Genomic DNA, 15,181 nt, shown 5'->3' with positions numbered 1-15,181 from the left:
CCACCAGATATAGAGCAAAACCTTCTTGGCATGGATATTGGGCTTTGGCGTCGATGTCGAAGGTTGATCAGGATCAACCCATGATTTTCTATGTTTAGGGTTATCCTAAAGAATCCACTTTTCATCGCCTGTAATGATTTTGTGCAGAAAATCTTTTTTCCGGAACTTTGAAAGTAAAGTGAGTGCAGTGTCACGCCGTCGATTTTTGTTATCTTCGGACAATTCATGCGGAACCCATCTGCCTTTCTTCTAAACCTTTCCCATCGTATGTAATCGTACGGAAATGGCTTGCTGCGTAACGCCAAGCTGTTCTGCAAGCTCCTTTTCAGTTTGCGCAGAGTTTATATCCAGCAGTGCTTGCAATTCGTCCGTTTCAATCTTTTCAGGGCGTCCAGCACGCGATTCATCTTTAAGACTGAAATCTCCTTGGCGAAACTTTTGATACCGTCTTTTACATGTAGCATGACTTACAGCGTTCTCTCCATATGCAGCACAAATCATTGCAGTGGCTTCAACAGCATTTTTCTTCAGATGAAACGCGAAGTGGATGGAAAATCGAATATGCTCTTTTGTTATTGCCATCGTGAACACTACTGATTTTTGAGGTTATGTGCATCAAACGCCAAACCGTATGGCATTTTAGAAGGCCAAATGTTAACGCTTTAAAACCGCAAAAGGGCGGGAAGATATATAAAATTTAAATTGTTATTTCGGTTGTATCAAATCTAAAGCTCAGAACTTTTTTGTACACCTAATAGTAAGTTTATGATGCTCGACCCCAGAAAAATTTTGACTTAGTAGTGGGTCGAGAGCGCGGTGGATTCCGCATCCTCGCGTTGTAACATTTCGAGTGAAAAAATTTCGCGCGATAGTTCGTTCTCTCTCGTGTCAATCATCCCCTCTTTTCAGAGCGTATTCTATTCTATTTTATTTTTTCCTACTAGTGTCAGTGATCAATTTGCTTTAACTTATCTATTTGTGTGAATAATAAATTTTTCTCGGGGCGCTAAGATCCTCCTTTGGGAGGGGAGGGGGGAGAGTGATGGCGATGCTCGCCGCGCTGCTTTCTTTTTCTCTCTTGATCCTTCGATCTTTATTTATGATCTCTCTACTCGAAAAGTAGCCTGTCAGTAACTAGAATTCTTCCTGACTTAAAAAAAGGGTCGCGATTCCTTTTAAAGAACCTTTTTAAAGAGATGGGAATTAATGCTTCGGACTCTGTAGCAATATCGATACGGCTACAATAAAAAATAGTGCCGGCATCCACGCCTTCTGCGAATCAGATCTCTGAACAAAATTCTGGCATCAACATAGCAAGTGCCTCTCGTTCAGCTAATGGTACAAATATTAACCCCATGTTATGATACGATCCATGAGATCTTGCAATGTACGTATATTCAAACAACAGAGAAAATGTATTACGCGCTACCCTCATCAGTAGCATTATTGCAAAATTCGACATTCCTGACATTCAAGAAATCAAAAAAGTCGATAGGGGCAAGATTCTCATCGAGGTTAATTTGGCCACGACAGGATAGAAAACTCAATCTTTATCAAGCATAATCTCCACGCATTTATCTTTGCTTTTAAGGTATTAAGGACATCATTCAGGATGTCCCGCAACAGATTGATGGACACGCTAAGGAGTTCACCTGGAATCGCCGAGGGCAAAAATTTTGGATATGCAAAGGTTAAATCGCAGATGCGAAAGAGAAGGTAAAGTAGAATACATTCCTTCCAGAACGATCCGAATTAAATTCGCGGATCAAATCCTTCTCCAAGAAGTATACCTATTTAAAGTTAGACACGAAGTCCGTCCTTTCATTCCTCGGCTCGTTTGCTACACGTGTCATTGTGTAGAACATAACATAATTAATTAGTAACTCGTGTAAAAGTATACCGAGGTGTTTGTATTGTGGCAAAAACAGACATAGTGAGATGAACAGCAATTGCCGTATTCAAGAGGATTCCCCCAAGTGTATCAACTGTCAGAGTGAACACTGGACCATGGCAAGTATCTGTCCCGTTATACACAGGCAGAGAATTATAGTGAGCATGGCGGTGGTCAAAAATATCTCAATCGCCGACGAAGAATAGTTAATAGCAACATCCCTAGTTCCGGTTCGTCTGACGCGCCTTATAGTACTAATTACAATAACTTTCCTTATCTTCCAAGGAGAAAGTCGCCCAGGGAGGGGCACTCCTTTGAGAATTATAACAGATTTGGTCTTTTAGGTGAGATGGCTGGACCGAGATATCAGTCTTATGCCAATACAATAAGATCCCGACCCTCGCTTCCTTCTGGTGAGTAGGTTTTCAATAGAATTCATGAGGATACAATTGGTCAGCAACATCAAGCCCGACAAGACACATCTCATATTAAGGAAGTAAATCTCGACAGAGAAGCGCACCGTGATGCGCTATACGAATTCAACGGCAGAGTTCCCCCCTTTTTTGGCAGTATCGCCTAAGAAGACGTCCTCCCTCTCTCAGCGAAATTCTCAAAGCAAATAACAAAAATGACAATAGCCTTACGGATCTTTCTTCGTGCTCTCTAACTTGCTCGCGCATTTTCAGAATGATTTATCCAGTGCTTTGAGCGTAATTATGGATAATTATCTAGTCAAAAACTTATGTAATATCTTTCAATCCCCGCTATCCTCCCGTGGGGGGGAAGAAGGGAGGGGGGCGATAATAAGTCCCAGAGACTTTCAGATAACCCCGCTCCATTTTACACTCAACAATCTAATAATTTTTTTGACATGCGCAGCTACGCTTATGAAAATGGATATGGATGCGGTTTTTAGAATTGAATCGCTCCATCAAATTAACAGTGACTTTCGCGTGCTGGCGTCTCCAGAAGGGGAGATCCTTCTCTGCCCTCGTGCGGCGACATCGCCGGGGCGCCTCCTTTCATGGAGTGGAGCGGAAGTGAGGCCTGCCTGAGATCCTACGATAATTTTCTGCAGTGTTTCTGCGGAAGCTTTTAATAAGGGACCATATCTGACTCGTGGTAGTTCGCCTATTAAAGTCGCCAACCAAATCACGCTACCCTTTACGTTTTTGTGCTGTTAGACGCTTGGTGCGTGAAACTCTGGTCTTTTCGAAACTCGACGAAATTATTTCTATTGAAATGTGAGATGAACCTTCGTACAGCTCACCCTCCCCCCTTCGGGAGGGGGGGAGGCTCCGCCGGTGGCTTGCGTGTATTCCTCGCAGGCCTGCGAATCGAATAACAGCTTTTCAGTGGAATTGTTGTGACATTCGCCACAATCTTCTCTCGCTGCTTGCCAGAGAATATGATGTACTCTGCTTGCAGGAATCCCTGCTAAAGCAATCTAATAACCTTAAAGTCAAGAATTTTAAGGTTCTTCGAAAAAATATGGCACAAGCGATAGGGTCGTTTGCACTTATACGAGAGAATTTGACCTATGACATTTAGCGGGACTGAACATCGATGGAATATCTGGTCATCAAGTTGCCTTCCTCGGAGGAACCAATCATAATAGTCAATTTATATAGGCATCCGAGGCAAAATACTCCTTCATTTTATCAGAGTTTATTTAATAAGCTGAATAATTACAAGTATTACCTTATTTTAAAGGACTTGAATATTTACCATATACCAGCCTGGGACTGTAGAAGAGTGTCTGCTTCTCGAGCAGAAGGTTCATGATGATCATTAAGGACTTCGATTTGATTGTTCTTAATGAAAATACTCTCACATCTGCATCTGCATTCCTCGACTTCATCCATCTCAAGCATCGATCTGATCTTTATCGTCCGCACATTGGCCACAATGTGCGACTCTTACGTTGACAGGGACACTTATGACAACGACCATTTTCTGATCACGCAAATCGACGCTCAGGTTTACTTTAAATCCAACTTTCGTTACAAACTTTTCCAAAGAAAAGAGGAATTTGATGAACTATATCGTCGCCTGCTGTTTTCGATTGCGGCATCTCCTCCAGAAGAGGAGACCGATCCGATTGGACGGTACAATATTCTTCATTGCACAATATTCTTGTGCAATCTATACTCGATGTTGCCAGAAGTCTCGTACCGGAAGGCAAAGACTTTCCACGCAGCAGCGTGCAGGTAAAAATTTGGACGCCCCGTCTTGGTGGAACGAGGAGTGTGTCAGGACGATGGAAGATAGAGGGCGAACTGTACGAAGGTTCATCTCACATTTCAATAGGAATAATTTCGTCGAGTTTCGAAAAGACCAGAGTTTCACGCACCAAGCGTCTAACAGCACAAAAACGTAAAGGGTGGCGTGATTTGGTTGGCGACTTTAATAGGCGAACTATCACGAGTCAGATATGGTCCCTTATTAAAAGCTTCCGCAGAAACACTGCAGAAAATTATCAATCGTCGTAGGATCTCAGGCAGACCTCACTTCGGTTTCTAAACTCTGTCCGCCGTCATGTCATTATTATGATCGTAGTCCAATGGTCCAAGTCCATGGAAGCTAGGAGGATCGCACGAACACCCTCACTTGCAATTGGCTGGGCAATTTTCTGATTCCTAAAGAGCTAAGAAACACTCCTAAAGAGCTAAGAAACGCTTTGAAATCTGTTAAGAAATGTTCAGCTCCGTGATTGGATCAGGTTGACTTCTCCATGATCGCTAATATTCCTGCGGAATTCTTGACACGCTTGTGAGATGTCTACAATGAAATCCTTGATAAGAGGTTTTTTTCCAGACTTCTGGAAAAACTCGCTAATATTGAGTCCCAAAGCAGGCAATAACATGGTTAGACCCATATCCCTCATGTCTTGTTTATGTAAACTCATGGAACGAATGTTACAATATATTACATACTAAGTTAGTTTATCGACAGGGAGTTACACGACCCGTACATCTCGCTTAAAGAAACACCTTAAGGGTCCACCTTGAGCCCTCTTCTTTTTAATATATACTTAAGGGCATTCGACCAGCATTTCTACCCTAACATCCATCTATTGCAATATGTGGATGACGTTTCCTCTATTCTACACAATGGAATTTGGATGATGTTATCGCTTCCATCCAAGCTTCCCTTGATATGATAATTGGATATTTAAAATATGGGAACCTAGAGGTGTTCTCACATAAATCTAGCTAGATTATTTTTTCGCAAGGCTCTCCTGTGAAAACCTTGCCGACGCTTGCCTGTCCATCAGCGGAGCACCGATACCTAGGGCTCACTCACATTTTCCTGAGCATCATCATGAATCACAAACTTAGAAAACATCATCTCTGCTACTTAATAGACAAGGGCAGAAGAATTTGCAGTAACACTTTGGCGTTCTCAGGTATTAAATGAGAATTTTACCCCGGATTTCTTCTAACTATCTACAGATCCATCTTTCGAAACGCCCTTTGGAATACGGTTGTCAATTCTTTTCGTGTGGATTTCCTCAAATTGCAGCGTCTCCAGTACAGGGTAATTAGAAAAGCGATAGAATAGATAGATAGCGTATCTCGACATTCATCAACATCATGCTTAGTGAGGCCAAAGAATTCAAAATGAATATTAGATTTAATCTAATTGCTTCTAAATTTGTTTATAAGGCTTAAGATGCTCGTTAGCAATATTAATAAATTGCTTATCAATTTATGATATAACTCCAGTTTCAGTTTAGGAAACCAACAATTAACCAGCTTGCTTGAATTATCAATTGTACAATTCACACAAAAATATTAATCATTGAGATCTACTTTGACAAAATGTCGTGTTTTCAATTTATTTGTATTGAAAATTTCACGGTTCATTTCCACATCTTACAATGACTAAGTTTCCATCGAGGGTTACAGTTGAATCGGAGTGTGGGAATTGACTAGTTACAGTCAAGTATTCTCTTCTTACAGTCGAATGAGAGGAAAATGCTGTGGTTGGTTTCTGGTGTGGATTCTTCTCTCTGATCCAGTTCCTCGATGGAACTTAGTCAATGTATAATTTATAACTGTTCAGAAACATGATTTTTTAATAAAAAAAAATTTTTTAAAATTGTACGTACCATTAACAAAATTACCAGTACCAAAATATATATTAATATCTTAAGCTGATTCTACAATTGCATAAATGTAATTGTGATTGTAAGTAATTGTAAATTGTAGTTATACAAATTGATTAATCACAGTCAAATCCAAGAAAAATTTTTTACTATGATTGATCAATTCTTACAAGTACGTTTAAGCGATTAAGAATCGACTTTAGAATCGACTTAAGTATCTTATACGTTTTTGTATGTGTCATGATAAATTAGAGAGTGTTTATATTGGCCATAACCGTATATACCGGTATATCTATGAAGTTGTAATCACACTACAGGCTCCCGTCTAACTCGACTGCCAACTCTGATTGCCGACCCATAATGGACCAATAACAATAAGTCAGTCTCATTATTATTGGTCCATTATAGGTCGGCAGTCAGAGTTGGCAGTCGAGTCAGAGTCGGGAGCCTGTAGTGTGATTATGGCTTAAGAATTGACTAATCACTTAGCTGATGCGATGGGAATCAAAATTGATCATTCCCATCGCATTGTCTAATCGATAATACATCATTTTGACACACATAATAAGAAACATGTTCTTTATGCACACACACACAGTTCGGAGGAACACATTGTTGTCAACTACAATCGTTTGTTTGGTTTTCTTTCAATTTGGAGCGAGTTTTATAGTTGATATTGCGTCCGAAAGCGAATTTTATTTAATTTCTATATATTTTATCTACGTAACATTTCCATTATTATCTTGTCGTCACATTGAAAATGATCTAACAGGGATCGAAACATTTGTTTTTGTTCATTTGCTGACTGTCAAATTATATTTTACGTTTTTTAATTTTATGACATGTTTTATTTCATTTTTTAACTATTTAATGCAGGTTGTTATTTTATGTTGATTGTTTTAGGCTCGTAGCCCTTTGTTCTTTTTATTTATTTTAATTTATTGAGCCTTATTATTTTTATAATTCACTTTATATAGTTTTTGCACTCTTTCAGATAATTGAACAATATGTCTTACGAAAAAAAAACAACAAAGACTTCAGGCACTCATAGATGAGTGCTTAAGCGACAGTAATGATAGCTCGAGGAGTGAAGAGGAGATTGATCACTGTTTTCAGCGCAGCGAGGAAAGTGATTCGGAGCAGGAGGCTAACCTGAAAGATTTCGAGGAAACCGATGCAGTGGACCACGATGTAACGGGTGAAAGGTTAGTTTCTATCGCATCTTCTGAGGTTAGTCGAGCTTTTTTTACTTTCAAAGATGGAACAAAGTGACAAAAAGAATGTTCCAGACTAAACGTTCGCACCTGAAAATATAATTTCCGCACCTTCAGACGTAAAAGGTGCTGTGAGGTCTATTACAACAGAGTATGAATGTTAGAGTCTCTTCATGACTGATATTATGTTAAATGATGTTATATTGATACACACAAATAATTAGATAAGAACGAAAAAGGAGTCGTGTCGAGTAGGAAAAGAAAAGTATCATATGAAAGATGCATCTTTGAATGAATTGAAGTCATTTATTGAACCTTTATATATAGCAGGTCTGAACCGGTCCAATAGATAAAACCTCAATGATCTGTGGCGTACAGATGGCACAGATGTAAATATTTTCAGATCTACAATGTCACTTCAACGATTCTACTTTCTCCAGAACTACATTAGGTTTGATAATAAGAATACAAGAGAACAGAGAAAAAATGTTGACAATCTGGCAGCGATTAAAGATCTTTTTAATAAATTTGTTAAAAATTATGAGATGTATTACGTGCCTTCTTGAGAACTTGACGAAATGTGACGCTCTTATCTTTCCGGGAACGATGCCCGTTTCGCGTATATATTCCCAATAAGCCCGCCAAATACGAAATCAAAATATATGCAATTGATGTCAAGACATTCTACGTACTAAAATTAGAAGTTTACGTAGGAAAGCAACCTTCTGGACCATACCAATTCAATAACAAGGCATTTGATATTGTAAATTGCTTAATATAATCCATAATAAAAATAAATAAGAACGTCACATTTGATAACTGGTTCACTGGTTACCCACTTATGATGCACTTGCTAAAGGAACATAGATTGACTTTTGTGGATACAGTCCGTAAGAATAATTCACAAGTACCCGATACTTTCAAACGAGCACGTCAAGATGTACACAGTTCACAGTTTGAATTTCAGAAGGATATAACGTTGGTGTCATATATATATATATAAAAAAAAATTGTATTGGTCATGTCTACATTGCATCACGATAGAAGCATCAACGAATCTACAGGTGATAAAAAAAACTTGAAATGATCACATATTATAACAGCACAAAGGCAGGTGTCGATGAATTGAGTGCTATATAAAACGTTTCTCGGAATAGCAAGCGTTAGCCTATGATCATTTTCTATGGTCTACTCAATACAGCAGCTATAAACGATATCATAATTTACTGAGAAAATAATAAAATCCAAACAAAGCGACGCGATTTCATTCGCAATTTAGGATTGGCTTTGATTGCGGACTCCCTTCGCGATAGATGATAAAATGTGCGCATTCCTAAGGAAACCCGAAAAAAGATCGAACACCTGTCGTCACCACCAACTCCTAGAAAAAAGCCTGATAGATAAGTAAGGTGTGATGATTGTCCTACATACAAAGATAGAAAGACTAAACATTGCTATTCCAAATGTATCAAGCCTATATGCATGGAACACACTTTTTTTCAGTGCAAAAATTGCACCGAATTAGAAAAAGAAGATTACTAATTAGTTGATCATTATGTTTTTGTTAATTCTATCAGAAAATACTATCATTTTGTTTATGTGATTAAAATATTTAGTTTGTGATTATATTTAGATAGTAATATACCCAAAGTTCCTATGTCTTGCCATTTTTATGAAATAATTATAATCTAGCGTTTAAGTACAAAAATAAACAATTTCAAACACAAAATTGTTATTTTATTATGTTGATACGTTTAGGACATCTAGAAGAAAGTAATATAGTATAATAACGAATCATTATGTAGTATTATTATAAGCAAAATCTTTGAATAAATATATATGATACTCACCTCATAACTCGGTGTAACGATTACCCTCATTTACGCTGGGTTAAGACATTCTGTATATTTCCCAGTCTTTATAAACATCTTTTCCATTTTGTTCGATTGTTTTCTGAAATATATTATATATTTATAATATTCGCAAGCTAGAATAAATTAGAATGTACGTGTATATTTATTTTTACCTTGGTCGGTTGGTATCAAATGTTGATTTAGTAGGAACTGTATCATGTTGAACATCCACTGAAGATTCGTGTTGAATGTCCATTGAAGATTCATATTGGATGTCCATGACTGAATCATTTTTATTATGTTGCATTTTCACTTATTGAATATTTTTTCGTAGTCTGATCTGCATAAAAAACATCAGATGTATTTATTAAATATCATACATTATCTTATTACTATCTTTACTTAATATTATTATGTTTGTGTAAAAACAGACGGAATTGCAGTTTTCTTCAATCTTCTTGAAGGATTTTGAAAGCGTATATCACAAATATAATAATCATTTTCTGTGAAATGATCACTGTAAATTCTTTTATCCTCGTAAGCGTTGACAGTATAACCAATGTTACAAAACCATTTTTCTCATTTTTCTGTATTTCCTGGGAATCTAAAAATACATTGCATTAGTATCACAAACTAAAATATTTGTATACATAATAAAGGCTTACAAATTTTAGCTTATAATTTTAAAGCCTTACCTGTGAAATTGTTGCGAGAACAGAAGAATATAATTTTCCCGGCATACATAGCACTGAGTTATCCTACACAGTCTATAAAATTACAATTATCATTTTAATCTTAAACATAAATCTTAACAAACAATATGTATTTTTATTTACAACATAAAAAGCATATTTAAGAAAGAATACGTATCTTTTTAAGTCTAACATCTAATCGAGCCACAGCATGCGTTGTACTTCGTCTTCTTCTCCCAAATTATAAATAACTTCGCTGGCGAGAGTTATGATGATTTCGACCAGTAAATTGCTTTAAGTTATATGTACAACCATAGTATACAACAAACTTGTAATTGTGGTTATGAAATACTGTTTTCTCCCATCTTTCTTTTTTCTTCATCTTTTTCGATCCCCTCTCTCTAGTAGATGCATGCGCGAAACGAGAATGAACGCAGAAACCGAAAGCAGTACGTCCTTTTCTACACAGGGACTATCCCCACTCCTCGAATGTTCAGTCTAAAGATACTATGTCTATGGGCATTCTTATTACTACGTCATGAACTAATAATATCATTAAATACTGCATAAATAAAATTTTTTTAATTATTTCAGTGAAAATATAACAACAAAATACAACTGGGCGTTAGGAATCAGCGCTGGATGTTATATTACGCAATGCTAACTAATAACTCACACAATACACGTCCTTTGGACGTCCGCTGTATGTTCTCAAATGTCTTGGTTACATCCTGACGTCTTGAATGTCCATAGGACGTTTGAAGGGCGTTCCGCTTTTAGCTGCAGTAGGACGTCTATAAAACATTCGAAAGACATTCGCGATTGAATCATAAAATTCAATATATGTTTAATATATTTCTGCTATATATCATGAACATATATTTGAAATTCGAGCTTTCATATGTTTTTTACACTAAATAAGACATTTTGAAGATGTCCTAAGGACATCTATTAAATGTCTAGAGAACGTCTGTTGTATATCCTGAAAATATCTGCTACATATGTCCATATGAGCGTTGAATATTATTATCATAATTATTAATATCATTATTGTTATTATTATTATTACTATTATTGTTATTATTGAGTTGTCAATATAATGATATAGTGGACATATAATCATAATTACAGTACAAAATCTGTATATAAGATTAATTTAAATAATTAATTAATTTTATTTTTATAATAATTACATAATTACGGTCATTATATTATATATTAAGTAAAAATATGTAATATTAATAAACAAAAATTAATAATTACATAACGTCTTTCAAATGTATGTTAGCTTTCTTCAAAAATAGTATGAAGGATAGAAATGTGTATTTTACTAATTATATTTTAATCTATTATATTGAGTTTAAGAAATATCAATTTTATCGTATAAATCTTCAATTTTTCAAACAATTTTCCGGCAACAATTTTCCCAATTCAGTTAACATAATTCCAATTTTTAAAACTATTTTCTCATTTTCAATATAATTTTGCAATCAATGGAATCGACATTGATTCAATGTCGGTTCGATATCTATTCCATTATCATTTCTTATTGGGATATGTCCAAATAATGTCCATAAAAAGTCCATTTTATGTCCTACCGAGTCCTAACATCCATTGGACGTCCAAGATGGATCAAAGATGGTACATTGTACGTACAAAAGATTCCGGACGTCATTGGGACATCGTTAGTATTATATGTCATTTAGATGTCCGAATAAAACGTTCCAAAGGACGTTCATGTTGTGTGGGAACTATTAATAAATAACAAATTCAGTTTGTACGCTTCGGTTCACTTTTTGAGCCATTCTTAGCAATAACAAATTACCGCTTATCGCACTATAAATTCTGTCTAACTGTGTCTCGCAAAATCGTAGTCGTTCCGACTTCCATTAATACAGTCGCAGTGGAAATGTGATGAGAAACCATCCTCAACAGTCTAATGTTGTGCGAACCAGTTGCAAAGCTGAGTGGAGCAAATAGTGAAATTCGAGCTATTAATTGCAACAAGATTTTTTAATAGATGGAGATTAATTTGTGTTATGTATATAATGTATGCTAGTAAGAAACTCACTCCATCTCCAACAATGATCGCATGCGGATCCAAGCATCGTCAATCCATTCCAACAATTTTAAAATTCACGATGTCAAAGTTAGATTAAAAAATAATTTAAGTAACATAAAAGAGAGTCATGTTCGTTCCGATGTTAGTCACATAATAACCGTTGAATGCAAAAAAAGATGTGTCATGCGAAGAAAAGCATATCAGTCAATCATAAAAATAAATATATATTACTTATTGAAAATTTATATATAACCATAATTTAATGTCTCAGTTATTGAAAATTTATATGTAACCATAATTTAATGTGTCAGTTTGCATGTTAAGATTATTGGATTGACGATTTATGTAAAGCATCTCCGATATTATTCGCATGATTTCTCTTAGAATCCAGAATTCTCACATTATCCCAATTAAAGTCATGATTGCAATTCAGCCTATGATCTGTAATAACTAAACGAGTGGATGTCACTGTACGCATACGATTACGATGTTCTGCTAATCTTGTTTTTAATTTTTTTTCCTATATAGCCTCGCAATCATGACATTCGATCTTGTAAACCACATTCCTTTTGGCAAAATTCGGCACAAGATTCTTGTGTACTCTAATGAATTTGTTTAATTTATTGATACTATAATGAGCAACTCTATAACACATACCATTGATAAATTTGCAAAATTTGTTTGGAAATTCCATTAATAAAAGAAATGTAAATCATCTGTTATGTTCTTTTTTAACTCTAAAGGTCTTATACACACAATTGAATTTAAAAAAAATTTTTTTATTCTATCATTTAATGTTTCAAAAAAAATTTAATAGAGAGTCATTTTTTAATAAAATCAATTAAGATTTACCATTACTTAGAATTACTTCTAATAAAGTGATTCCTAATCACAAAATTTAAATTTTTTTTGTGGTATTCTGGATGTGAGAGATAAAACATTCTATCAATCAAAATCAAAATTATGCCCTTCTTTTGTGAAATCAGATACTGAGACCAATAATTCCAAAATCTTCCCGAGAAGGTGGGTTTATTGTACCAATAAAAAATTAGTCCGTCATTCTTTAAAATAATAGCAGTGTTCAAAAAATTAACGGTATTACTCCCCACCTCCATCATAAACTGAAGTCTCGGATGAAACAAGTTAAATTTATCCAAAATGTCATCCACTTTGCTCGAAGGTAAACAAAGTACAATACTATCTAGTAGAAAAGCAATGGACTCAATTGTTACATCCAAACCCTTGAAAATTTGGTCAAGGAGACAATGAGAGAGAATGGAGAGGGTATAGAAGGACGGTCAGACTCAATCTGCACAGGTATACGCGCGGAGGCGAACATCTGTGAGTCGTATGCACCTTTTAAGTCTCGGAATGTGGGTCAACGTCCGAAGGGACGCTATGACACCTGTTCCGCTGGACAGTGCGGACGTCGGTCCTACTTTTTCGGTCAAGGAACTTAATCCCTTTGACCCAGGACTGGACCTCGTGCGATCTCAGGTATTCAAGGGAAGTGAATGCGAGAGGTGATGTTAATAAAAGACAGAGGAATACCTTAAGTTACATTTATTAATAAAATAATAAACAAAGGGTTTTGTACATTATAACTTCTCTTTACATAAAAAATATATATTATCTATAGAAAAAATATATACTATCTTGTGGATGAATGCGTGTGTGTGCGCGCGTGCGTGCGTGTGCGTGCGTGCGTGTGCGTGCGTGCGTGTGCGTGTGTGTGTGTGTGTGCGTGCGTGTGTGTGTGTGTGTGTGTGTGTGTGTGTGTACAATGAATGTGTTTTTCCATGAGAAACGCGGGGGTGGACTGTAAATAATTATGACTTACTTAGTAGCTGTCCCCAAGATATCGGGTAGGTTCTAGGCGAGTGGCCAAGGAGATCCGTCGTCAGCGAAGAGCGTCTGAAGGGCAGTCGCCGTGGCGTATGGCTAACTTCAGTTACGATTTGATTACAAGTTCACACTCGGACGGGATCGCGAACTGGCGTGATTAGCGCGGGTTATAATGATTTTCACTGTCCGAGACAGTGAGTAACTAAGCGCGAACTCCATTGACGTGAACCGGATGCTTCAAGATTTCGTATTGACGTGAATCGGGTGCTTCAAGATTTGGTACTGACGCTCTGTGGTTCCGCGGGACTTCTATTTATACCCCGAAAAAAGGGTGTTGAGCTCTTTGTCTAGGATGCTAAGTTAGTTGCAATGTCATTCGGGATTTACGATTTTTATAACGTTTTATCGTTGTTGATCTAAAGTACATAGAGTAGTTTCAAGAAAAAAAGAAAGTGATTTATGGTTTTCCTTAAAGAGCCAAGAGCTCCGAGACGGATGACGAATTCTGTTATTCTCGCGGAAAATATGACTAGATAAGCAGATGGTTACCATGCTACCATTGTCAGTTGCGAATCTGGTTTCAGCTAACGCTCCTTGGAAGTTATTCTATGCGTTTACGTTTTTTTTAAGTGCGACATGGCGCCTGTTTTCTAAGATAAAATTGTTAGTCAGTCTCGGATGAGAAAGCCTAGATTTTTACTATTGCGTGACTTCGGTACATTTATAATGTCTTTGCAATCTTGTCTCTTTTCGGGCCTACATTAAGGTTATTATTCTTTCCAGGTTGATTGACATTTACGAGTTTTCGCGGCGCCTGTCCAGTCCCTTTTTCAATTCTGTCAGTCCGTTATCAGAAGGCGCCGCTCGGGTCTCGTAGACGCCAATCATAGTCGCGGCGAAGAGAAAAAAAAATCGTGGCGTCTGTAGGACGTAACACAATGCTACTCAACATTTGATTTTCCAAATCTTGCATGACTAATAATAAGTCAGCAATAATAAGTAATAATGGCGAACCCATTGGAGTATCAAAATTCTGTTTATAAATTTGATCATCGGAAAGTAAAGTAAAGTACGTAGAATCCAAGAATTCATCTTTCGGAACCTTGCAATTTTTTTCAATGTAATTCCATTTGCTAGAAAGAGCATCCACAGCTAAATCCATAAGGACATTTGTAAATAAAGATACATCTAGCCGAAGGCGTTATGAGGCACTGAGGCGTAATACACCTTCAGCGCAGGGCGCAAAATTTGATGGGGCGCAAAATTTTAATAGGCAACGCTATTCTTGTAAATATAAAGCTCTACCTTACTTGATATTTTGAATAAATTATCTAAAAGTGGTTTTCTGGAAATATTTTCAAATTTAGCAATAACGTTACAGATCTTATTAACTGTGTTAATGTCTGTGACAAGTACAGAGACATTTTTTTCAAAATTAAAAATAATAAAGAATTATTTGAGAAATATAATGACGTAGAAATATAATGACGCGGTCATGTAATTTAGCTATGAT

The 15,181-nt window shown here is 36.4% G+C and overlaps 1 protein-coding gene across 7 annotated transcripts in view; it reads left to right on the top strand.

Moving 5' to 3' along the window:
* Nucleotides 1-15,181, top strand: part of CCHa1 (neuropeptide CCHamide 1) — a 260,158-nt gene that overhangs the window by 26,529 nt on the left and 218,448 nt on the right. For all 7 annotated transcript variants that reach the window (XR_015545541.1, XR_015545540.1, XM_087407458.1 and 4 more), the window contains exon 2: nt 1,592-1,716. Coding sequence is in view for 5 of the 7 variants with exons in the window: in XM_087407458.1 (XP_087263584.1) it covers nt 1,683-1,716 (34 nt within the window). In the remaining 2 variants the exon portion in view is untranslated. The remainder of the gene's footprint in view (nt 1-1,591; nt 1,717-15,181) is intronic.

This window comes from Acromyrmex echinatior, chromosome 6 (assembly GCF_024713525.1).
Source record: "Acromyrmex echinatior isolate Ae372 chromosome 6, ASM2471352v2, whole genome shotgun sequence".
Lineage (NCBI taxonomy): Eukaryota > Metazoa > Arthropoda > Insecta > Hymenoptera > Formicidae > Acromyrmex > Acromyrmex echinatior.
This window is presented reverse-complemented; position numbering and strand designations above follow the sequence as displayed.